Below are 27,131 nucleotides of genomic sequence, written 5' to 3'. Positions count from 1 at the left end.
ACGTTTTTTCATGTTGACAGAAAACGCCTGTCATTTTACAATAAATACAGTTCTATGTGACGTAGGAGACTTTATACGGAGTGAACTAACAGTATGGTAATATGTATATGTAATACCAAATCCTGGTTAGTACTAACAAAATATGTGTACAGATGATGTCAGGTACAGCATAGTGTTAGAGGTATATATGTATAGAAAATATTGCGGAAAGCAAACGTATTGAACACGTGTTACAGTGGAACAATGTAAATATTGGAAGATGTCTATGGAAGAGGGACGGTATACGTACTCAAAACTAAAAAGGTATATGATATTAATTAGTATAATTCAAAGTTCTGACTTTTAATATCAATTTAGAAAATCACAAGAAAAAATGGAAAGTTATGGTTGTTTGATCGCACCGATTTATTGATACATGATGTTAATATTGAATAAGGAAATATAAAGTCTATCAAAGTGGTTATCATTTAGCCATGCCCTTATGCATGTTTCAATAGATCACCAGATAGCTTAATAATTGCCGGACGGTCGATATATTTATAATTTAAATATGCATGTAAACATATAGCCTTAAGCATCTGCTAATTGATTCTTATTTCAGGAGTATATCACACAGTCATGGCTATGATGATTTCAGCAGAAATTGTTTTACAACACTCAAATAGGAGTTCGACTGGTTTTCTTTATTTCGGACCAAAATTGGGATTATTTCTAATTAAGGTACGTTACTACAAAGAACATTAAAAAAAAAATATGAAATTCAGGCTGCGCTTGTTACCTATTACTTATAATTGAAGTTGTTTCAAATCACAAAGGATAGGACAGGTTGGAAATAAAATGCTTAAGGCATGACAGATAAAAACATATATAGTATAGATATAATATATTGTCATTTTCTCTCAGTATCCTTAAATGTTGTAAAGCTATCGACAAATATCCAGTCCTTTGCCAGCTTTTTTTGTAATTGTACATGTAACTCTTTTATCTTCATAATGGGACACGTTTTCTCCATTAAGTTTTCTAAATAAGTTATAAAAGGTAATCATGTCAAATTGTATCATATATTTCAAAATATATGGTTGTTGTTAATTATACATCAAAATTACCTATTAAAGCTTATCTGTGCAAGGTTTCTATTATAATTTTATTATTTTTTAAAAACATATGTTATTACATTAATTCTATCTTTTGTATGATTATGAGAGAAGAGACTAATTTATACACGAATAAGTTTAGATGGTATAACGATAAAATAAGGCCGTGAAATGTACCCAATTGTAAAATAATATTATGCAGAATTTAATACATATGTAATCTTTAAATCTAATGCCACCGATATAAAAGGTTACAAACGTACATATTATTTAATTTTACAGAACTGATTTGCTTGATCCGACGATAGTGAAAACGCAATGACGATGTTTATCCAATTGGCTTGGCAGCTGCAAGCAAAACGGATGCCGGTCATTTATATAAGTTAAGGAACCACGAAAGAAAGTTTTAATTTTGATGCAAATATATAAAAGCCTGAAAAAATTACCTAGCTTAGAGAAAAGTTACGTACCATGGGATTTTTTATTAGACCTAATCGAATACGACAGTTCGCTGTTGTCATGTTATGCTACACCCCTGATTGCCAGTACGTTCTTGTATTAATATACACATAAAGCTTGTTATGGTGACAGATGTAAAAGAGTGAATTTAATTAATAAGGATTTTGATGTTTCCACGCGTCTACCAAACGCCGTTAGCCGGTCACAGGAGAGAAAGGAATGAACAAATTACCAAACTTCTAACACGATATTGGAGCAAACCATATATCTGACATGACCACAAAGGACTTGGGACTTATCATGAATTTTCCACAAGATAAATGATTATAAAATAAATAAACCTTTAAAGGAAAATATTGATGTTAAGACCCATTGCAAAGGAGATTCAGTTAAGGAAACTAAGGCAAGCTATAAACGGACAGCTCTTGTTAGTTCACCAGGCTCAGGAAACACTTGGACACGTCACCTTTTACAACAAAGCAAATACAGGTAATTACTAATTTAAAAACAACATTGGCAAATTAACTAATCAATTGATTTTACTAGAAATAGAAAATATTATAATATATTACATGTATCAACAATTTTTTTTAGATAATGGCTATATATTATATTACTGACTTTTCGCATACATGACCCTATCACTAGGGACTTTGTTCACACCGACTTAAGTCAGCGATCTATTTGGCGAAATGTTATACTGCAAATGATACCACGATTTAGCGTAAATTATTTTGATAATTAATGGATTTAATTTACGAGGTAAAACTGTTTATATGGGGACGGATTGCACAAGAGAGGTGGAAAAGCATAAATGAATTCAAACGTGTCTCGGTGTTAAAAACGCATGAAATGGAAACAACATTACCCAAAGCTATTTCAGCAAAGGTATTTTAAATTTTGGCGTCATCCCCGAGACTCCGTCCTGTCCAGCTTTCATTACTTCAATGGTGGTTTGCACGTGGAGGAAGCAAAACCGCATCTACTTAAAACAGACCGTAAGTCTTCTTATTATGGAAAACACACACATGATGGAAACGGATGTACATTATCTATTTTATTAAATACTTCTCAAAAACTAATGAATACAATTTAAATTAAGTCCATGTTACAGTCATCGAAATGTAACGATTACTTTAAAGTATACCACAAGCATGGACTAAACTGGTATCGTCATATTTTTCTTTATAATAAAGGGAATGGATAAAGGAAGATAAAGTATACATGTACCAAAATTAAAAATTTTCAAAAAATAGTAGAAAGATTCATTTCCTGTTTGTCATTATATACTAGTATGTTATATATATCCTACTAAAATAAATATATATATATTTTTAAATAAATATAATTTCTATTTACAGGTTGGGTGCGGTTTGCAAAGGAAAGAATACAGTTTTGGTTCGATTTGAACAATGATTGGATAACAAAATTCACCTATAATTCCTTTATAACATCGCAATATGTATGATAGAAACTTGAAGGCAGACCTCTATCGGTAGAAAATTTGAATAAAACATATTAGCAATCGGTTAGAGCTGTGTTATCTATATTGTAATAATTTCTTAAAATTATGACCAATATTAACTGAAAACATGTGAATTATATTAATATTAATATTTGTCATTATATAAATTAGAATCATATATATGTGATATTTAAAATGTGCAGGGAGAAAATATATTCAGGGAATACTTTCCAAATCGAAATTCACGAATAACCAAGATTGATATCGACATTAGTTGATGACAGCAAGCTCTCACTCAGGTGTACATTATAATAAAACGTGCGGTACGGTAGCGGGTACCAGGAATATTAACGGGACGCGTATAATAGAAATTAAACGATTCCAGAGGGTATGCATGTAAAGCCTGGACGGATCCTAGTTGATATAGACAACATATTTATTTTATTTTAGAAATACAGAAATGAAAACAATTTACTTCAACTCATCAGTATATTGTTGGAATGGTGGCATACGTCAAAATTGAAAATATGCTCACCCATTATATTTTATGTAAACTGCGCAGACGGCATCAAACACTGGTATCGAAACTTAACATTAAATTTTTCATCTTTGTATCGACAGACATATAGTGTAAGAGGGGCCAAGATTGTACTTATTCTCGTTTATTTTATTTCCATATATATTCTGTGCTAAGAAACGCCCCCCGAAGGCGACACTAGCACTGGAGGTGGTAATGGACGAGGAGGTGACTGAGAGATAAATTATCTAATAAGTTTCTATGGGAAATGGCCATGTGGGCACTCAAATACGTCATTTGTGATTCGATAATTGATACATTTACGTCTTAACATCTGATGTTCATTTATATCGGAGGTTGGGTTTAGTTTATGCTTTTGCTGGGGGGTTTTAGTAGCAGTCCTTATCCTTCCAGCATCGTTGGGACTTACTCTCTCCTCACGATCTACCATACTATTGCTGCTAAGAAATATTCGGTTAATTAATACTTACCGAAAAACTGACTTTGCAACAAAAGGTTCGTCTGAATGTGAAAATCGTGTCTGTTTACACAATCAGTTTATACATTGTCTTTGTAAAGAGGTTATAAAACTCCTTTTTTCCCCGGGTTTTGTTTGTCGGACCAAAACAATTCACTTGTTATATCTTACGTAGCACAATTTCACCCATTAGCGTTCAAGCTGATGGTTCTCCTAAAAGAAAGTAGGAAAATAAAATTTAATGTTGTGTCTATGTTTATCAACAAAATGATTAAGATAATAATACAAGGTCAACGCAGAATAACACCAAAAAGCGCCGAATGGGTAACGTCGCATGTATATCCTATCTTCTGTGATATTTTTAATTGGAATTTGTTGATTCATTTTAATAAAATCTATTTTAATTATATTTCAATTGTTCTTCGTCAACATACTCTACTTTAAAGTTTTCTACAGAACAAAAATATAGTCATGGCAGTAAAGTGATAAAAAGTTCAATAAATGTTTTCTATATTAAGCATCATTTACAGTTCAAGGTATTTCGCAATTCCCATTTTATTTGGAAAGCATAAATGAACGTTCTAGAAATTAAACTTATTTATCTCTAATCAATTCATTTTCGGTTACTTTTATTTGAATCGTCACAGTTTTGTCAAAACATATATTTGAAACAATATATATATATATATATATAAATAACAGAATTCATTTATGTGTTATAATTTATGAGACTTTATGAGATATATATCCCCTTATTATTATCTTCTCATAATAAATGTTGTAATTTTAAAGGTAAAATTTTACATTATAAGGCAGCCCTTCGTGCCCGACTTCTAAGGTTACAGATACACGAAAAAAAATAAGAAAAAACACAATCTTTAAAATTCAATACTACACACTGACAGCTTCAGTTTGCGGCCGCCATTTTTTATACATATGGGGAGGTTGTGCGTTGCTCCGGTACTACTCTCCCCAGTAAATATATGTTTAACTAATGCAATGCATAACAGAAGTAATTAAACATTCTATATTATTTTTTAAATAATAATAAAAGCACTTTGAAAATTAAAAGCTATGGAATGCAGTCAAAGTATCCACCAAGGCGAAGATAAGCACAAGGAATCATGACGTCACATAACGTCAACAAATGGCGCGAAATCATAGGATTCGTATACGCGGCACTCAAGGCCTTGAATGGACACAGAGAAATCCGAATCTTTGAGTTCATTTCTTTGAGTTTATGCTAGACAATTATTACATCATATACCTTTATATTTACATATACCCCTATATAGTCAATGGGAGGGGAGTTGCGTTCAAATTAGCGTAAACGCAACGACGTATGAATACAAACCCAGAGTAGGATCGGACTACTTCTAGTTCACGCTTCGGTAAGATTTTGCGTCATATGATAATCGAAATAAACTTTAATTAATTAATTTACATTTTACCTTTTCACAGATGACAGATTTGCTTTGAATTAATAATAAACTAAAAAACGATTTCGGTCTTCTATTTGTCTCAAGACTGATCCTTAGGCGGCACAGACAATATGAATATTATGCTCGTCATTAGCCTACTCGGTTGGCCTACTGTATGAAGTGGTAACAAATTTTCCCCGTTGTCGGATTCAAAATAATATTAAAGCGTTGTTATTAGATCCAATTAAAATGTACTTGACATCAAAACAGAATATGTGTTCAATCATTGTAACTGTAATAAACAACAAAAAGAACCGCTGGTCGAGGCTACAACCGGGGGCTTTCCTCAGGAATATTCGAGGAATTCCATAGTTACGTCAGTCACACACCATGCAAACACTTGTCTATCATCCGTACAATAAAATAAAAGTCGTGACTGTGAAGAATTTAGTCTATATCGTATACTTAGACCGATACATACATAACAAACATTCAGCAGTTCAACAGTCATACCATTTGATCAACAGGCTATTTCACAGTTACTTTCCTCGGTTGAAAATCAAATATGGCGGCTCACTCCTCTTCGGACCGCATCACTACCCTGACAACTATACCGGTAGACGTTCCGCCTCGTTTTTCTCAATTTTTATTCGAAATGGACATTATTGATACATTATGAAATTGAAAAAAAAAACATAATTTAAAAATAACAAAAGGTATTATTGTTATATTTTAAATCAAACTGCAGCTATAACATTCAACAATCGGAACTATATCTTCGGTCATCCTGACTACAGTAGTTACCCAACTTACATGTAGCAACCATCACCGTTTTCAATTTGACGTAAAAGTAGACTTATTTATGTAAATATAAAGATTGAACAGTGTTTTGATTGCGTTAAAGGTGGTATGAACGCAATGGGATACAGACATATTCAACATGTAGCGCTAACTCGCTACATTGAATATGTCTGTATCCCATTGCGTTCTGTATCCCACCTTTAACGCAATCAAAACACTGTTCAATCTCTATATAAGTTAAAGTGCGTCCTTTTATTTCTAAATTATGACTTCTACATGAAATAGAAAATAAAATAAATAAGTAGAGAATCGCTCTTCCCATGCCGTGCATGAAAACATCTGGCTGCGCCCTTTAAGACTTGCCTGCAGTCATATTACTTTTAAGCAGAACTGTGTTATCAATTATGACGACTTCATATACGTCTGTGTACGCCGAGAAGGGCGACATATATATAGTAATTAACAGAATACCTATCAGATGCCAATGAAACGTGTGTGTTTTACTAACTGACTGTAATAAAGAGACCAACCAACCACACATAGATGCCTTTCTATAGGCCACCGCGTGAAAATATCAAAATGTAATATTAAAACAGCTGAATCATCTTATATCAGAACTCGTCGGATGTAACTGTCGAAAATTGACCTCGGATGTGACACAAGGACACCCATTTTGTTATAAAGGGACGCTTTTCATAACTGCTGGTTGTCATCGAGGAGTAAACCACTTAAAAAGTGTAACTTCATCGATGCTGTGTATTGTCCGTCTCAAAGGGGAAAAGTTACATTCATTGAAATACGACTATAGAATTTCAATATTTCAATAAATATTCATTTTCTTATGCGTAGTTAGGGCGTAATTAGGTTTTTCGGCGAAGAAAATATTTGACTTTATTACATAATCTTCTTACACCTATCACATCTGAGGTAGTGTTTACATCCGAGAAGTTCCGATTGGAATCATGTTTACTTATTTTGATATAAAAGTAAAACCTAGGTTATCGTATAATAGTAGATAGAAAAAAGAATGGGATCTTTCAGCTCAAACTCCCTCCCGGTCAGTTATTTTTAAATTAGGTGCAATCCTCTCTTTAACTGTTCGTGCTCTCGCAATCATTTTGCTACAATTTTCTAATTTCCATGCGCTTTTTTTTTGTTGTCAAATATTTATTGAAACTTTAATTTGCTTTAATAACACTCGATCCATGAGAATAGTACTAAATTAAGATTAATGCAGCAGACTCACTACTTCGGGACCTACAGTTGTATTGTAATTATTCATACTTCTGGAACAATTGAGTTTATTTATCCTGCATGTATATTAACCTTTACAAAAGGAGACATGTTTTACTATTATGCCAGGCACACTATCAGACACTTATATGGTGTTTTATATCGCTAGTTACCTTTATGGTTTGTAAATCCGTCCAAGGAATTCTCTGCACGATTATTGTTGACGTCTTCACACTTTAAATGTCAACACTACCAGGTGGTGGAAAATGGCGCATAATGATTCACAATATATCAAGTACATTTGTGTATGTTTTTATCATATAATCCGTCTGATAGCTAGTAATCGCCCTTGCAATATTTTTTTGTATATACAGTATCACTAATGTAATGTGATATAACCTGGAGCATTTTAATAGCTATGCTGAGCAGGAAATTAATTATGAGGTGATAAGAGAAACAGTAATGTGACGTCAGGAAATATGACATGACGTCAGGTTTTCACAAACAGCAAAACAAAATGGATGCATCTGCTGAGGTTTTGCAGTACATTTTGGCGTTGAAGTTCTTTAAAATGTAGGTTATTTTAGTTATTTGATACAAACTAATAATATTTGTTCATTTTTATATTAGATCACATATGAAACTCGTCTTGAAATATTAATTTCTACTCATGGCTGACACAAAAATCTTGAGACACGTTTCGTGAAATCTCATATACAATGAACACACATTATGGTCATATACATATCATGCTGATGATAGTGCGATGTCATATTGATTTTATTCCGATAATTAGACACCTCAGACACCACATTCGAACTGTTACGATGTGTATACCGAGTCATAAATTTGTAATGCGTTACTGCAAAGAGTAAATATGACGACGAATGAGTGGTGGCATATTTGGATATCATATTACATCCAGAAAGTATCATTAGACATTATTTTCGCATATCATATATCAATATAGAGTTACATGGTAACAGCGTAGCAGAGTGAAAGGTTGTGTGATGACATTAGGCAATATGTTTTATCGACATTAGGCTTTGCCGGTGCTTCAGGCATTACAACTAACGATTACCGACAGTATTGCTGTTGAAACATATATAGTATCACAAATAAGATTATCAATTACTCGTTTCCATGTTTGATGTTATTAAAGCTGTTTAATACGTAATTTCACACTTCTCGGTGAAAGTAGAAGGCAACTATTTAGCTTTCCCATTTGAAAATAAATTTCTTGAGGACAGCTATTTTGGCAATCTATATAATGCTGATATTTTTTCAAACCAAAAGACTACAACGATTTCTGGTACTTTATTCATCAACTACAATCATGTTGTTTTCTTAGTTTTGAACTTTTCTCGATATCTGTTTTGGTGGTTGGAAAAATCAGGAGGTCCCGGAGATAAACCCGTCGACCTACAAGCAATACATGTAAATTACAACAACTGATCAGGTAATTAAAGATGTCTAATGGTGTAGAATATCCTTATTTACACTTGTACATAAATGGTTAGCACAACATCCTGTATTGTATACTAACAAACAGATAAGCTGTTATTATTTATGTGGCAGCCTAATACAAAGGCCGTTAAATCACTCAATATCGTTAAAGAAGTGCATCCCACCAGCGATATGTGTCGATTGTATAGCAGAGAACATCAGGCGTGTAACACTATCTCTATACCACCACATCAACTCGTTCCTCTAAGACATTTCCGATCGGTCGTTCCCTAATCAGGCCAAAAGCCGGATAGCTAAGCAATATATAGCCTCCCACTCTATCAGTGGCCCCTCTTCTTTAAGCTGGACTTTTTCCCTTTGCCCAATTATGCTCTGCCCAGTGATATTCGTCTTTTCGTTAATCAGGTACGTAACTTTAATTTTAATTTTCCCTCGTAGAGTGTTCGGTGCTTTGGCGCGCGAGCCTGCAACCGATAGTCGGTATATATCATGAAGCGATCTACAGCAATGTCATCAGTATCTCGGCTATATGTGTGGTCACATACTAATCTTTAGGATAATGAAAGTATTCCATCTTCATATCATTTCTGTTTTAAGGTAAGTGGATCTTCATTTACATATTTTATCTTTCTTAGATTCATATCCGCTGGAATAATTCTATGTAATGAATGCTTTGCATTTATGTTTTGAAGTTTATTGTTGAACAATTATTGATATACGCCATTCATCTAGTATACTAAACTTAATTAACAGTGCTAGGTCTCTATATGATTTAGTTCAAAATTGTTTCTTTAAATATTCATAAAATATTCCATCTGATAATTTGTCTCAATTGAGATAAGAAATATTTTCTTTTCTACAATAATGTTACGTACAATGTAAGCCAATGACTTATTTAAATGTCTACATGTCAACAGGTCAGGTTGATGTAACAGTTTTGAAACACAACAAGTAAAAATTGTATGTGCTTCCTTACGATGACTAGTACCATTAGTACACATTCACCTTCATCAGATAAATGACCAGGTACATGAAGTACAAAAAGTTATGTAACAATATTATTACACCAACTGTATTGTCCAATCGGAATAAAATGTTATTCTAAACTATTACTTTCAAAGAAAACTCTATTGAACTGTTAGTTTAAACAATGAAATAAGCACGTATTCAGAAGCAAAGTCTTAGTTAAAAAAAAATAACCCACAATGTATTCCATTCACAAAAATGAATCAATAGTGAGTCATAAAATCGACAAATGATGTAGGGGATAAAGTATACCAGAAAAGGCACTTTGTATGATGAATTTGGCATAAAGGAGATATACGATGTTACAAAAAAGTGGGATTGAATCACGCAAAAGCCCAATACACACTTTCATAGCAAAACATTGGTACACAATATATGGACGCGAGTAAAGAAACTTAAAACTTAGATAGTATAGCTTGATTTCTATATTTAATTAAATGATTTGAGATATCTATTATTCACTGTAATGAGCAATGTGTTGGAAGTCGGTATAACTTAATAATTAAATGATCGCTAAAAGTTTCATTGAGTTGATCAATCGGGACCCAGTCAGGATTTCTAGATAAGTTGCATCATCGGAAATAACTGTTACAATAAAATATAGGGATCATCTACATTTAGGAAAATAATACTTATATAAGTAGACAAAAGATATGTCATATACTTGTATAAGAGGCACATAATGCGCAATGTCAAAACGGTATTAGTACCGCAGACTGTAAAATACAAAGTTCTATTTCGTCGTTGTAGACGTCTGTAGACTTAATTCTCATAGAAAAAAAAACTAAAAAAAAAACTTGGACTTAATAATTAACATTGAATGCCAAACATTGGATGATAAGTAAAAGAGAAATGTCTTACTCGATAACAAATTCTTAGATTATCCGAATAGTCCTTTAAAAGATTTTAAGCTTTAAAACGAATTTCTCTAGAAGACGGTAAACCTCTATTTCTGAAATTAATAACAATGAACTTTTAAAACATTTATAAACTTTAAAATCTAAAACTTAATCGAACCCATTATAACTAAGTTTGATATGGTTGATTATAAAACTTATACTATTTATTTTGAAATTATTTCTAGTGATTTCTTTGTTTGCTGTTTGTGTAATGCAGTATGAAAAATATAGTTACTTTCACAAAATTGTATCAGGTATATAAAGCTTCTTTGAGAAAGATCAAACGAGAAAGTGTGGCTACAAGGGTATTCGAGTAGGTCTTTGGGTGGTATTTTAAATTTTAAGAATTTTAATTATTGGATCAGGACTTCAAAGGATAGCGAGTCTTTGAAAATAAATGGAAGTCATCAACTACAGAAGACATTAGCATACACTTGTCTTTGTATAAAAATATTACTTATTTTATTGGAAAACCTGCTAGAATATACCGGTTCTTGATTTGTTAAATTGTTTAAACTGTGTTCTCGTTTTGAGATTATAAGTAAATAGTTTAAAGCCCCAATATCCGTATCTATCTTATTATTTTCACGATTTAGAAGAATGTTTAAAAAAAATCTAGTTGTAAATCATACAGAAATAGGACTTAATCGAAGTCAAGATTGGCGATAATGATTCGGAAACTTTGATAAAAATCAAATAAATATGGAACACCGCTAGGTGGGTCCCATTTAGTCAAACAAGCCGAAGTTAGCTGGCATTGTAACGTCGTTGCCGAGAACGTCATGTGACTACCGTAACTACGTAACGTCTGTCCAAACTCTTCCGAGAGCGGGTCATAAACTTTCCGACTTCCGTTCGGCAATAATCGTAATATCTATGGCGAGCATTTCAAAATGAAGGCATGTTTACAAGTATCGACTTTCAACAACTGCTGTACCAAAATTAATAAGAAATCATTATGATTATTCTTAGGTATAACTTAATCTCAACTACATCTACAACTAACAATAACGGGGGCGAATTTAACTGACTTTGTGTTGATAGTTAAGTACAGTGTGTGTGACTATAATTTATATATTTTCTTACTGTTAATATTTCCGTGTTTTAATTTTAGTTTGCTCCTTTGCGTGTAGGTATCGATTGTTACGTCATTTTTTTGTGAGCGCGAGTCACGCCGTGTTTTTTTTTTAATGTGACATGACGTCACAATCAATATCTACCCACAAGGGCAGATAACTCTGTTATATGCAAAAGCAGAATAGGAGCTAACGTTCAATAATATCTAACGTAAATTTTTTGTGGGTAATTTATTCGTTGTATGGAGATGTTAAAGTTTTTGATTTAAAGAAATGACACGACACAAAAAAAGCAATAGCAAACTTTTGATATTATACTATAAATACAGGAATGCCAAATTGCATAATTGTAATTCAGACATTTTGTTAACTTTATTTTAAGCTATAAGTGTCATACTCAAAAAGTCAAAAAAGAAACTGTAGAAATATGCACGCACCAAAGACTACTTTACTATAAGAGTTAAACTGTATCAGGTTACTTAATACGGTAGAGGTGGTTATTTTCCCATGTCGAAATTTTCGCGAGTCAAAATCTTCGCGATTTGATCTTAAAATGGGAAAATTATTGTAGGCGGGCTGGGTATAAGGGCACCTATGATTCAACCAGATCTTAATATTTCCCGGGTTGAATTTTCGCGATCATAACAATAACCTTTGCGAAAATAACAAATTATACAGTAACAGAAATCAGGAACTTTCTTTTATTTTAATTTCATTCCATTTATTACCGGATTCAACATCATTAAGTACTTTTAAACACATCCAAGCATTTGCAAAATCTAAAATTCGTGTCAAAGACAAAGAACATTTATCAATTTTAAAATGACAGATTCTTACAGCTTTGTTATTTCTGAAAGAAGCTTTAATGAAGTGTTGGCTTATTCGAAACTCAAACATAATTTTTTTTTTGATAAAAACCTCATCTACTTACGCCCTGCAGGTAGGGCGTTAGACTTGTACCTGCTGCCCCTACTGCATGATAGTAAAAGGCAACTAAATTTAGGATCTAATCTTTTCTCTTCTTCCTAACTGACTTAATCTTTCCTAATGCCTCCCTTGGGACCGCCTCACTTTTGGTCTTGAGTTGAGCGTTCGTTCCTGTGGGGAAGGCTCTGGGTTCTGTTCCCTGACAGAGACACACCGAAATCTATACAAGTGGTAGTTTCTGTGAGTAGGACGACTGGTTCGCCCGTTGTCAGTATAATGTGACCGGGTGAGTTGTGTTGCTTGGTGTCTTCGGCGGCATGCTTCAGTGATATAGCACTATAAAAAGGGGAACAGTTACACTGTACATGAAGACAAAACACGAACATATCGCGGTCTCCCAAAACATGCACCTCGCACATCACACACGCTACACACTGCATACATTTGAGGCCGTTCTTACAAGACCCTGGCTGTTAATACTTACAAACATCGGTTACCGTAATGTATCTTATTTACCTAACAATTATCTATATACAGTCACATTCATAACCAATGATTAGTTTGTTTTGCAAGTTTGAACTATAAACACTGGTCTGTTGTTTGATGTGCATTAATAGAAAACCTCACTATTTATCAGTAATAGTTTTAAGGTATGGAATAATGTGATAACTTTTGTATATTTTTTTGCGAAAACACACATCTCCCGCTTGTATTTTGTGATCGCCTTAAATCACCTCAACATGTTGGTATGACTTGAGAAGGGACAATTTCTTATATAAACGCACAAATACTAGTAATTAGAACGAATAAAAATGACAAGTACTTAAACGCAAAAAGAACCGACTTAATATTGAAATTGGGTTTGATCAAACATTTATTTACGTTTTATTTGTCAGCGAACATTTGCAATGCAAAACTAGATCGTAGACTTGTGGAATAGTTCTGGTTGTCTTGAGTCATTTCTCTCCCTACTTAACGCAGATCTGGATGAAATCGGCAGCATGTACAGGCTGAGTATTCAAAACATTAATATTGCCAATCCAATTATGTGTCGTTTTAATCAATGTATTATGAACGTTATTAGGACATGTAATTTGATTTTACCTGAGCAATGATAGCGCTGGATAATACAACACAGCACAAGCCACATCTTATAATTGTAAATACTGGCTTTACTTTATTTGCTGCGGAACAGGTTTTTATTCCATGATGAAGTGATTGAAGTGACGCGGTCTTTCTAATCGTTTACTTCAAAAGGATTCATCGGCATTGAGGAACGTGCAAGCCCACTTGAATGAACGTCTTTATTGACTGGCATTTTCCTAGAGTTGCCAATTATAATTTGATAAAGGATGATTGCACATCTTGTGATGGAGTGTAAAACGTTTTTTGATTTTTAGAACGCTGTATTTGTGGTTATACATAATGTTTTTTTTATTATTTTTTTTTGTAGTTTAGAGTTACTCGCCCTAACAAGCACGACCATGTAAGGTAGGCTTGGCTGGTTCCCAACACTCCGCCAGGTTGCGCTGCGCTCACAAATGACTTCGTTATCTTGTAGCCATGTTGAGTTTTGATTGGTTTATCACAATGTACGGTAGTGCAAGCATTGTCTCATTTAAACTTATGAATTAAAGATGTGCAATCGACCATGAAAAAAAAATGTAATCATATACACAGATGTAAAAACACATCTGATTGTCCACTTGACTGTAAGTAAGTATGTAAAACATATTTCAAAGCGCAAATTAACTGTGGGAGATAAAATCTGTAGCCAAAAAATAAATCAAAATCAAATACCATGGTAGAGGGGCAAGTTTGAAAGGATAATTGAGTTTAGTCTAAAAACAGAGTCTTAAATATAATTACATTAAAGAGATTACGGCGGGTAAGAAGAAATTTAGAGTTTTAAATTTCGGCCATCTCAATTATTTTACTTACTTTTGTGATCATAATATTATAGTTTTTTTATCACACTTAAGAAAATAATATAGTTTGACGACATAAAAAACATGATTTTGATATTTTTGGATAAAAAGGTAACCCTGTCATACAGCTGTACAGGACAACTATAATTTGGCAATAGCAAATTGCTCCTGTGACCTTTTTTATTTTTAAACGATATCCCAACATTTGACATGAATGTAACATACATATTGAAATAGAAAAAAAAACATGCAAGAGGCAATTTCTTTTTAAATATTATGACATGAATTATTGAACTTAATTTTTTTATTCTCATATCGACGACAATGAAAAATTTTAAAGATTTAGGTATTTGTTGTGTGTGTATCAAGACACCTTAGCTGATGAGAAATAATAATACAGTATAATAATTTGTTGTCTAAATGGACCAATCAACTATGATAAAAAGATAAAATTATTTAACTTGTTGTACGGTAACGCAAAGGATGATAACTTTCGTCTATCGCCATTTACTTATTAAGAGAACAACACTGTACAAAACATATTATATGAAAAAATAGATATAATATATAGAAAATGTTCAAAGTCAAGTCAAAGTAAGAGATGAGGTAGGCAGTAGTAGGAGTAAGGCAGTGAGGGATGTTGTAGAGCGTAAGGGGGATGAGCGAGGAATAGAGAGTAAGTGGGTGTGGGGATGAGTAGAGAGTTAATTGGTAAAGATGTGAGTAGAAGTAAAGAGTATCGGGATCAGTTAGGAGATGAGAGTAGAGTGGTAAGGGATGAGGTAGGAGAGAGTGTAAGGGTTGAGTAGGAAAGAGTAGAGAGTAGGGTGTGATCGGTAGGAGTAGAAGAGTAGAGGGTAAGGGATGAGGTAGGAGTAGAGGCGTAACGATAGTAAGGGGTGGAGTTAGGAGGAGAAAGTAGAAGGGTAAGGGGTGAGCGTAGAAAGAGTAGGAGGGTAGGGACGTCAAGCGGGCGAGTAAGGAGTCTATGACGAGTTAAGAGGGTGAGGTAGGAGTGCGTAGATGAGGTACCGGGATGAGGGAGACTAAGAGAGGATTGAGCGTAAAAGGATAGGTAGGAGATAAAGCATGGGTAGAGTATGAGATGAGGTCGGTGTGAAGTAGGAAGGGATGAGGGATGAGTAGAGGGTAAGGGTGAGGTATGAAGTAGAGAGAGAGGGCGGAGGTAGGAGGAGAGATGAAATAGAGTAGGTGTGAATGAGGAGTAGAGAGTCGAGTGTAGGTGGTCTGAAGTTGTGCGTGAAGAGTAAGAGGAGGTTAGGGATGAGGTAGGAGTAGAAGCGTAGAGGGTATAGATAGGCGGTAGCGAGAGAAATTAAGTTGAGGGTTAATGAGGGTACGGAGCAAAGTCGAGGAGTCAGGGGTGTGAGGTAGGATGTAGAGAAGGAGAGGCTGGTGCAAGGATGATTAGAGGGTCTAAGATAGGTAATTGGAGTAGAGAGTAGAGAGTATAAGGGGTGAGGTAGAGGAGTAAAGCAACGTAGAGAGTAAAGGGGTGAGGTTAGAACGAGTAGAGAGTAAGGGGTGAGGGTAGGAGTAGCAGAGTTAGAGGCGTAAGCGGGGAAGGTAGGAGAAGGAGAGATATAAGAGGAAGAGATGAGGTTAGAAGTAGAGAGTAAAGGGATAGGGATGAGTAGAGGGTAAGGGGTGAGGGAGGAGTAGAGGGTTGGGGATGAGGGTACAAGTATAGGGTAGAAGGGTAAGGGGTGAGGTAGGAGCGTAATAGAGTAAGTTGTTGAGGGAGGAAAGTAGAGAGTAAGGGATGATGTAGGAGTAGAGAGTAGAGGGATATAGGGATGTACGTAGGAGCAAAGAGGGTAGTAGCGGGTTGAGGTTTGGGTTAGAGAGTAGAGAGGGTAAGGGGTGAGGTCGGAGTAGAGAAGTAGACGGGTAACAGGATGCTGAGGAGTAGAGAGTAGAGGGAAGGGGATGAAGGGTAGGAGTAGCGGGAGTAGGAGGGTAAGGGATCTGAGTTAGGAGTGAGAGTAGAACAGGGGCTGAGGTAGGCGTACGCGAGTGAGGTAAGGGGTGAGGTAGGGTAAGAGAGTAGCGAGTAAGGGGTGATTGGTAAGGAGTCGAGAGTAGAGGGGTACACAGGGATGAGGTAGGAAGTAGAGGTAGAGGGTAAGGGGATAAGGTAGGCTGTATAGAGTAGTAGAGAGTAAGGGGGTTTGGTAGGAGTTCGAGAGATGATCGAGTAAGGGGTGAGGTAGGAAGTAGAGAGTAGAGGGTTAAGGGGTGAGGCTAGTCGGAGTAGAGGAGTAAGGGCGTGAAGGTAGGAGTAGGGGAGTAAGCGAGTAAAGGGATGTACCGGTAGGGAGGAGAGCGTAAGGGTGAAGGGTAGGAGTAGAGAGTCGCAGAGTTAAGGGGTGAGGTAGAGAGATTAGAGCGTAGAGGGTAAGGGTATGACGGTAGGAGTAGAGAGTTGTGGGATAAGGGGATGAGGTAGGAGTAGAGCAGTAGAGAGTAAGGGGTGAGGTAGGAGTAGAGAGTAAGGGGGGAGTATGGTAGAGCTAGAGAGTGTAGAGCGTAAAGGTGATGCGTAGGTAGGAGTTAGGAGTAGAGAGTAAACGGAGACGTACGGTGTAAAGGAAGGAGTAGAGAGTAGAGGTTATGCAGGTCATGGTAGGAGCGAGTTAGAGTGTAGAGGGGTGAGGTACGGAGGTAGAGAGTTAGAGGGTAAGGGTGTGAGGCTTAGGAGTAGAGGCTGTACGAGGGATTAAGGCAGGGGTGAGGTAGGAGTAGAGAGTAGAAGTTCACGGGGTGAGTAGAGAGTAGAGTGAAAGAGATCTAGTTCAGGTAGTAGAGTACGATGAGTAGAGAGGATAAAGGTGAGGAGTAGGAGTAGTAGAGAGTAAGGGGTGAGTGGATGGCTTAGGTAGAAGAGTTTAGGGCGTGAGGGTATGATTAAGAGTAAGGAGCTAGTGCAGGAGAGTAGGTAGGAGTAGAGTGTAAGAGGGACATGAGGTAAGAGAGTACGAGGGTAAGGGGTGAGGGAGGAGTAGATGTGTAGAGGGTAATGGGGTGAGGTAGGAGGGGAAGGAGTAAGAGGGTAGATTGGCTAGGAAGCTTGATGGTGTAGAGAGAGTCATGGTGTGAGGTTGGCAGTACGAGAGTAGATAGAGAATTGAGAGGTTAGCGTACGGAATGACAGTATGGAGTATGAGTAGAGAGTAAGGTAGTGAGGTATCGAGCGTCAGAGTGTAGAGAGTAAGGGGTGGTGGTAGTAGAAGTAGAGAGTAGATGGGTAACGGGTGAGTAAGTCGCGATGGCCGTGAGTATTGAGTAGCAAGTAAAGGGTGTGAGGGTATGATTAGAGTGTAAAAGGGAGTGGGCGTGATGAACATAGTAGAGTGGGTACATGGTTGTGGGAGTAACTGTAGTAGAGGGTAAGGGTTGTGGTGGCGCAGGCGTAGAAGAAGTATGTGGTGAGTAGAGATGTCAGAGAGTTGAGGTGTAAGTGATGAGGGAGGTTGTAAAGAGTCAAGAGTATGGGATGAGGTAGGAGTAGAGACGGTAGAGGGTGAAGGGATGAGGTTGAGTTTAGTCGTGCGATTTATGGACTGGAGTAAGGGGTTGAGGTAGGAGGCAGAGCGTAAGGGGTGAGGTAGTAGTGGAGAGTAGATAGTAGGGGCTGAGTTAGTTAGTAGAGGGTACATTAGTAAGGGAGTAGAGGGAGTAGTAGAGGGTAAGTGTCGAGAGGGAGTCGTAGCGAGTCAAGGAAAGAGGTAGGGATGAGTAAGAGAGAGTAAGGGGTGAGGTAAGGAGTAGTGAGTAGAGGTAAGTTGGTTGAGGGTAGTAGTATGAGAGAGTCGGTGAGGTAGGAGAGAAGGGTAGTAGTAGAGCAGTAAAGGGAGTGAGTGGGTGGTGGGATGAGAGTAAGAGGGGTCAGGGATGCGGTAGGACGAATTGAGAGATAGAAGGGCTAAGGGGATGCAAGTAAGGTGTTTGAGTAAGTTAGACGGTTGTAAGGGACTGAGGGGTAATGGATGTGTGTAGAGTACCGGGTAAGGGAGTGTGAGCGAGGGAGTAGCGATGTAATGGGTGAGCGATAGTTAGTCGTGAGTTAGTAGTAAGGGAGTGAGGTTAGGAGTTAGTGATAGTACGATAGTTAGAAGGGTGAGGGAGTTAGTTAGAGGGTTTTGTGCGTGAGAGGAGTTAGTTTTAGACTGAGTATTAGGGGGATGAGGTAAGGATATAGAGTTCATTTTTTCTAAGAGAAGTAAACGGAGTAGGAGTCAGTGAGTTAGATGCGATAAGGGGAGAGGATAGTAGTTGAGGGAAGTAGAGTAAGAGTTGAGGTAGGTACGTTAGAGGAGTAGGATAGTAAGGGCCTGCGTGAGGGATGTAGTAGAGTGTAAAGGGTGAGGAAAGAATAGAGACGTAAGAGTTAGGAGTGGATTGAGGCGTGAGAATTTAGGGGTGAGGATGAGTAGAGTGTAATGGATGAGGGAAGTAGTATAGAGTAGAGGGGGTGAGGATGAGGAGTCGAGCTGTAAGTGGTAGAGGGATCGCCAGTAGAGGAGTACGTGGTGAGTGAGAGTAGAGACGTAGAGAGGTAAGGGGCTTTGAGGGTAGGGCGTAGAGAGTAGTGGCGTTTGAGAATTGAGTAGTAGAGGCATTGTGTGTGGGATGAGTAGAGAGTATAAGGGAAGGTGCATTGAGGGTGGAGTAGAGAAGTTTAAGGGGTGTAGGGAAGTAGTACGATGGGTAAGGTGAGTGATGGGAATTTGTTAAAGAGAGTTAAGGGATATGAGAGATGAGGAGGAGAGTTTTACATGGACGTAACGGGTGAGGTAGGAGTAGAGGGTATGGAGTAGGCAGCTGTTTTGGGCGTAGCAGTAGCGAGTAGTAGAGGGTACAAGTGGTGAGGGTAGTTTGTAGAAGCGTAAGGATGGTCCCGTAGGAGTAGAGTGTAGAGGGCTAGGAGGTGAGGGATTGCAGTCAGAGAAGTTAAGCGGGTTTGTGTTCAAGCATAACGGATATTAGACTAGGGTGGTTGTAGAGAGTAAGAGTACGGGGATGAGTTCTGGATGAGTAGATATTAAGTGCGTGAAGGGTGATGTAGGAGCTGGAGCGAAGCGAGTAGGGGCTTGACCGGTAGGTAGAATAGATAAGAGGAGTTAAGGTGGTGATGGTTACAGAGTAGAGAAGTAAGGGTGTGTAGGAGTGAAGGCCAATAGAGAGTAAGGGGGTATAAGGGCATGTGTAGTTAGGAGAGAAAGTTTAATGATGCATAGAGTCAGAGTAGTAGAGGGTAGGGGGGTGAAGTGTAGGACGTAGAGAGTAGAGTGTCATGGGTGATTAGGAGGAGAGAAGTTAGAGAGTATAGGGGTAGAGGGATGAGTTTGAAGAGAGTAGAGGAGTAGAGGTTTGGGTTACAGGGATGAGGTAGGGTAGAGAGTACGGGATGAGGGCGGAGTAGAGCGTATTAGGTAGGCGTAGAAGTTAGCGGGGTCAGGGGTTGAGGTAGGAGTAGGAGTGCGAAAGGGATGAGGTAGAGGAGTAGAGAGTAGAGGGCCAGGGTAGTTGGGTTACATGTACGTCAACCGCGTCATAACGTATTATTGTAGCACCCATAGAAAGACTTTATCTTACCAGCCTTTACGAGCTCTGTTGGAAACATAACAACCTGACATATTACGCATTGTATATGCGGAAATAAAACAGTTGATAAGTGTTGAATTAAAACAAATATTGAAAAAATAATAATGTTAATAAAATTGGAGTCATGAAATTCTTAAAGGCTAAATGAGTATCCATGCGTTGCTTGATTGTATTAGAATTTCGACAACATGTATCATTAATATATCTATATGAATCATATGTCTAATATTAGACATAGCCATCGTCTACTCCTGCCATGAATTGTATAAAATTTATTACATTTTAAATGAAGGTGTCAACAACTAGATGGATCGTAGCTTTTACACTTGCTGTCCTCGGCGGGAATTCCTCTTACTCATTTAAATGAACAGCTATCATTCTGATGCCAATTACTGTTGCGAAATCTGTCGATGTCCAGTTGGCATTCTTGCTCACAATCCGTACGGCTGTCTGAACGCGGGGCCGATGCTTGTTTAACATTCAAATCATCGTCAAAGTCACCAGAAATGTCTCATAAGCAGTTAAAAACAACGAACCTCTCCTCCTCAACTCTCAACACCTCTCAATCCGAACTTTACAGAAATTGTTCCAGTGAACTTATAACTTGCAAATGTAGGTCATAGCTTTTCTGCAAAATTCGTGTTATCGAGGTAAGCAATATTTGTTATCATTCTTCTCAATTTTGTCAACGAGTTTATTTTTTATCATCTAAATGACATGCACCAATTTTATAAAAAACGTCTCTGCTCGCTGGTTTCTGGCAGAAATTATACATCTATAGAATATTTGAACAAGGGCTACCCTGTTCATATACCGGTCCTCGATACTCCACGGGACCTACTAATAACTGTTCATATATCCGCCCCCCAAGACTATCTCAATAGTTCAGAAGAACACTACAAAACTGACCAACCATAGGCCTGCAGCTATTTTCCTGTGAAAACACAGGAGGCCTTAAGTTGTAGTATGACCATAGGGAATGGATATAATCGTGCACTAATAACAAACATAAAATTAATAAACGACCTAACGAATTACACCTAATACCTCGATCTAAACTAATTGTCTGAGGGCGCGAGTTTAAACACTTTGCAACAGCTAATGCAACCCACTGGTGGGTTTTACTATACTAATTTGGGTATACAATAATTCCAGGAATTCTTACTAGATAATGAATTTGAAAACCTCGTTTTCCCAAGAGACTATATTATATAGTTAGTATAATTGCCACCGATATTACGATAACACCGGTTGTCCCTGGCGTTCACACTCTTTAACCTGGTGCAGAACGAGTTCTAAACGAGCAATAACACCCAAAGGTTTTGTCATTCTACTTAGTCTGGTAGGAGCAGCTTTTTTTTCAAAATTCTTTACTAAATAATTCTATGTGAAATCGTTACCCATTCTGCGATAGATTGTATGTATGTTCACTTGAAGTGTGTCTGGTTTTCTATCATTTGTGTACCGTATAGCTCATCAGTTTTTTTAAAAACACACATTATCAGATTTATCTAGTGAGGCTGAATACGTGTCATTATGGATCTTTTGTTTCCTAATAAATGTGATTAAAAAAATTGAAAGAATTCTGCCAATCAGATACTATTGAAACGCTTAAACAAGCCGTTTTATAAAATAAACATCGCAGCTTTCTTTATCAGCACATGAACATTTTGCGTACACGAAAATGCAAAATTCCTTATGTGGTCTTCTTTAGATAAAAACATCCAATAACGCTCCAAGCATTTTGCGACACTGCAATGCACAATACATAAGTATTTTCCTGAACTTTACCTTTCAGGATGTATACGTCAGTACACAAAACATTAATTATGTTAGCATGTTTTTATTGCAAAAGTGGTAAGAGTTCATTCACCTTCAATACATGTACAGTATTGCCGAACATAAGTTTACATGTGATTTTCTGTTGGAAACAATCACATAAAGAGACACAAATAGTCGGTTAGAGAGTTTCGTAACCGGTAGAGAGAAGAGGTTAGAGAGTAGGTGGAAGTGGGTAAGGGCAGATAGTAAAGTAGAGGGGAAGGGTAGGGGGTAGGGGGTAGGGTTAGAGGGTTGAGGGTAGAAGGTAAGGGTAGAGAGTAGACAGCAGAGAGAAAGAGTAGACGGTTGGATAGAGAGTAGAGAATAGAGGGTAAAGCGTAGGGTAAGATTAAGATGGTAGGGATAGGGGAAAGGGGGATGAACGGGAAGAAAGGTGTGGATAGAGGGTAAGGGAGGGGTAGAATGTAGGGTTATGGGGCAGAGGATAAAGGTTAGAGGGTAAAGTAGAGAGTTGAGGTACAGGGTAGACCATAGGGTAAAGGGTAGGGGTAGAGTGTAAGAGTAAAGGGTAAGGATAGAGGGAAGGGGTAGGGGGTAAGGGTAGAGGGTAGAAGGTAGGCGTATAGGGTAAGGGTGAAGGATATATAGCATATGGTAAAGGGTTGGGGTAGGGGTAAGATGGTAGGGATAGAGGGTAGGAGTAGGGGTATTGGGTAGAGGGTAAAGTAGAGAGTTCAAGTAGAGAGGTAAAAGGCAAGTGTAGAGGGTAGATAACAGAGAGAAGAGTTGGGTAGAGCTGGAGGGTAGGGATAGAGAGACGACCGAAGGGGTAGATGTTATATATAGAGGGTAAATGGAATGGTAGGGGGTAGGTGTTAGAGGATAGGGTTAGAGGGAAGATACTTTTAAGCCATGAATAACTTTAATTGGAATTTGTATTAGGCCGCGAGTACCAGTAAAAAATAATGTTTATCAAATTAGGTTGAAAGCAAGATACGACTTTTTAATAGTGTGAGCTTTATTATGATTTTTGAACGGCCTCTTTAAGTCTTTATGTATGCAATACATATTCACAGTGACTAAGTAAGCCATCATTGGCTTGACATACTTTACATTTGAGGAAAATATAACTTTTTGTGAAATTTTACAAAATGAGATATTTGACCCTGAAGGAAAACAAACAATACCCTAATTATGTCTTTAAACACGACATTGTCTTGGTTCCGCCACACATTGGGATGGAACCAATCAAATAATGATTATATGAGTGATGGCGTATCCATGATAACACAGAAAATATGGACTATGTTTACAGGGATAGAGTAAAGTTGTTGCCTAGGATGAACACAGATTCTGACCATGTAATTATGTAGCGAAAGATAATATATTCATTGCACTCACAATATATTTCTCACATTTTGCTCCTGTAGGAACACTAATAGAAACATTGGAATATATCCTATTAAAGATATAAAGAAACATAATGATTTAAATAGGCATTATTGCTTATCTTTTCGGCGATACATGAAATACACCTATAATTTGATAAATATCAAAATAGTTTTTCTATTCTTTTTAACCTTTCAAATAAAAAAAACCCGGCAGAATCCTAAATATACATTTGTTTTCCTTTCATCAGAGTCATGACAGAAGTCGAAAGTAAAGGTGGTCTAGAAGCCAATGGCTTATCAATAGACCGAATATCAGGTAAATCAGGTAAAAACAGTCCTTCTGTTTGGAAATCGGTCATTTAAAAGATATTTCATTATTATGCGCTCCTCCTTAATGTTTCTAAACTATGATTTTTTTTCAGTCCTTGCAAGTTGTCAAAGCTGACTCAGTAATTTGTTAAAAAAAATGTAGATATTCCTATTGTATTTTCAATGTGTAAACTAAGTTTTGAAATGAAAACCGGTTGGACAGGTGGAACATTTTTTTATACCCAACGATACCCTATACCCTTGTACAAGAACAAACCATTGGAGGGTGTTTTTTAAAAATGTGTTTTTCTTTTGTTTTGTGTTTTTGTTTTATGTAAACGTGCTTTTTTGAACTCTCATTGTCAGTTTAAATGCTTAATCTTTAGAGTCGTGGTTTTATGTCTTTTAAATACATGTTAAAGCTTAATATGAAACAGGATAGGAAAGTAAAACTAGTGCAAACGCTATTTTTACAAAAAAAAAACTTTAGTATAAGTAATCGTAACTGTATGTACTTTTAATTAACAAAATTCCATTTAAGAATTTCAACTGAGCATTTTTATATGCGGCTTTTCAAAGTTGATATTACGCCACGCTCTGAACAGGCACTTGAGGAAATACAATACATACATTTTCACTATAGTCCAGCCGTAGCCTCTTGTGATTATCCTTCTCTTCCGTAGGTTAAACATTTTGGTTTTACCTTTTACAACTACGAGGTAACAAATCACCCCTGTGAATTCTGAGTGTGTGCGCAAACGTCAATCGGTTTTATTCCCCAAGATACCCTGCTGTGTATGCGTGAAATGTATACAGCTTACTCAATAAAACAGAATATGAATACAAAGCAGTCAGCTACTGAGGCAACGTTTCAGTAATTAAGTGTTATGACTTAGAAACTTCTTAATGCGTACACTCTATAAACGTTTCAAACTACAATACAACAAGTATAGATTTCTATCTAACAATGCAACAACCAGATGAAGCATATCGCTTTACACCTGCTGACTGCTGTTTGATGAGTCTTGACCAATGCATACGACCATCGTTGGTTGATTTAAATGCATGAATACTTCCGAAATCTTCAATAAAATTGTAAATAGTTTTATGAATTATCCTGTAGCACTTGTAGACGCTACACGTTTTATTCAGTTTCAAGCGTGTTAAGGAGAATGGTTATATTATCGGCCCTTTGATATATCGAGTAACGTTCGGCTTTGTCTTTGGTTTTCGGCTTCGTGAATAACAATTTATATTGTGCAACAAAATATGACACAGAACGACCACTATGTAATCTTCCTAAATACGCAATAAGTAACGGTTTAAAAAGTTACCTTTTGTTTTTTCTTTCACAAATAATATCATTGTTGTCTTTATTTAAACTGCATTTTGTAAAAAATAATTGAGCTTTGATACCACAGGCACAAGGAAAATATAATCTCATTTTTTAGAAAAAGAAAAAAGAAAAACGTCAAACGGTTGGACACAGTTCCACTGAAAAGAAGCGAATGAACACAGAGCTTAATACCCTTCAATATCCTTTACAAATTCGAGTCCATCTAAGTACAAATGACATGTATGATGGAGTGTTGTTTGTAAGGGTAGGTGTCACATTGCCATGGTCCTTGATATATGAACCTACCACTTATTAGTACATACATATATGTTTTTAACAATACAAACGTCTCTTCTTTTTCATCAATATGTTGGCAGTCAAATGCCACATATGTATCAAATAAACAATTCAAAAGCATTATTTTTTTCCGCTGCAGTAATTTCTACATGCATTATGGATGAATTTAGATTTCACATCGCGATACACCAAACTGATGTCTTTGCTCGTCATGGCTGAATTGATCTTATGAAAATAGAGTAGGTAACACGTTCGGGATGCACCCTGTGACCAGTAACATCATCAAAAGAGCGATTGATTAACTGGTATATGATTGGGTTCCGTCTCTTTCCATCAGTTCATTCCTGGAAAGAAGGTTGCCTTTACCGAAACCATGTCGGGAGTCACAGCTAGACATGAAAAAGCATGCATTGTATTGCCAAACTTATTTACATTTCGGACTCACTGTCACAAAATTATCTCATAATTCAGAGATTGTTTTCATTTTGTTAGGGTATTAAACTAGACAGTATTACTATTTTTAAGTTAAAAAGAAATTAAACGTTGACTGTTATAAATTAATTAAATGCAATATTTATGCAACATAAATTTTTTATTCAAATCAATTCTTTTCTTATCTAAATATGTGGTCTTAATATTGATATATGAAAAAGTTGGTTCCCCAACATTTTTTTCATTTCTGAACATTTTTTTTTCATCGATTAACCCTCAACGAAAGGAACATGTGCAATCTATGGTGTAAATTTTAAAATACTTCATGTTTTCTGCACAATTTTAATTGGTTTAATTAAAATTCTACTATATTGAAAGTTCGAAATGTCTTAGTTCTGCAACGAATTCGCAGAATTGATTGTGGCTTGTAGTTTTTCATGAAGCCAACTGCATAGGAAAAACTTGCTGAAAAAATCTACACCATAACTAGGTGATTTGATTTCTTCAAAGTTCATAATTTGATAAAATAAAGATATACAGCAGACAGATTGTCATCGATAATATGACATATGGCTAAGGATAACAAACTTAGAACAATGTTTATTTAAGATGTGAGTTTAGACTTTTTCATTTTTTTTTTTTTTTTGCGAGCCTTCAAGTTGGCTAACGAAGTATACAAAATACCCTACTTCTATTTGTTTAGCTCCCGTATCATAATGATATCAAGTTAAATGATGATATATCCACACATTTGATCGGATCTCTGTTCGGTCTCGATTTCAATCAATATTTGGTACACCAATTATCGATTTCAATCAATACTTGATACACCAACTCTACCAAGTATATATCCTTAAAATACTCCATGTCCCACCATGTTCACGCTGTTCTAAAATGTAGAACACCACAAGGTTAGTTTCTATTTAATTTTCTTTCATATATTCAAGAAATTATTGAGTATGTCACCATACATCCTCGATACTCCAGGGCTTCTGATCACTTACATGTAGGGATCGTAAGTGATCGGAAGCCCTGGAGTATCGAGGATGGTCACCATATAACGTCTTGTTCAAACAGTCTAATATTAGTAAAATGTCGAACTATATTATCATAATATATTCATATAACACCATGTTCTACAAGCGTGCAGAAATAACACCATCGA

The 27,131-nt window shown here is 36.4% G+C and overlaps 2 protein-coding genes across 2 annotated transcripts in view; both read left to right on the top strand.

Annotated features, from left to right (window-relative positions):
• The window catches only part of LOC138328574 (uncharacterized), a 95,904-nt gene that overhangs the window by 53,343 nt on the left and 15,430 nt on the right, over positions 1 to 27,131 (top strand). The gene's annotated exons all lie outside the window — the stretch shown is intronic.
• LOC138327256 (uncharacterized) lies at positions 1,413 to 3,021 on the top strand. Its single transcript, XM_069273233.1, has 4 exons — positions 1,413 to 1,463; positions 1,870 to 2,042; positions 2,442 to 2,551; positions 2,915 to 3,021. Exons 1-4 carry the CDS (start codon positions 1,413 to 1,415, stop codon positions 3,019 to 3,021), a joined length of 441 nt encoding a protein of 146 aa, XP_069129334.1.

Source organism: Argopecten irradians, chromosome 7, assembly GCF_041381155.1.
Source record: "Argopecten irradians isolate NY chromosome 7, Ai_NY, whole genome shotgun sequence".
Classification (NCBI taxonomy): domain Eukaryota; kingdom Metazoa; phylum Mollusca; class Bivalvia; order Pectinida; family Pectinidae; genus Argopecten; species Argopecten irradians.
Note: the sequence above shows the minus strand (reverse complement) of the source record. Positions and strands in the feature narration are given on the sequence as shown.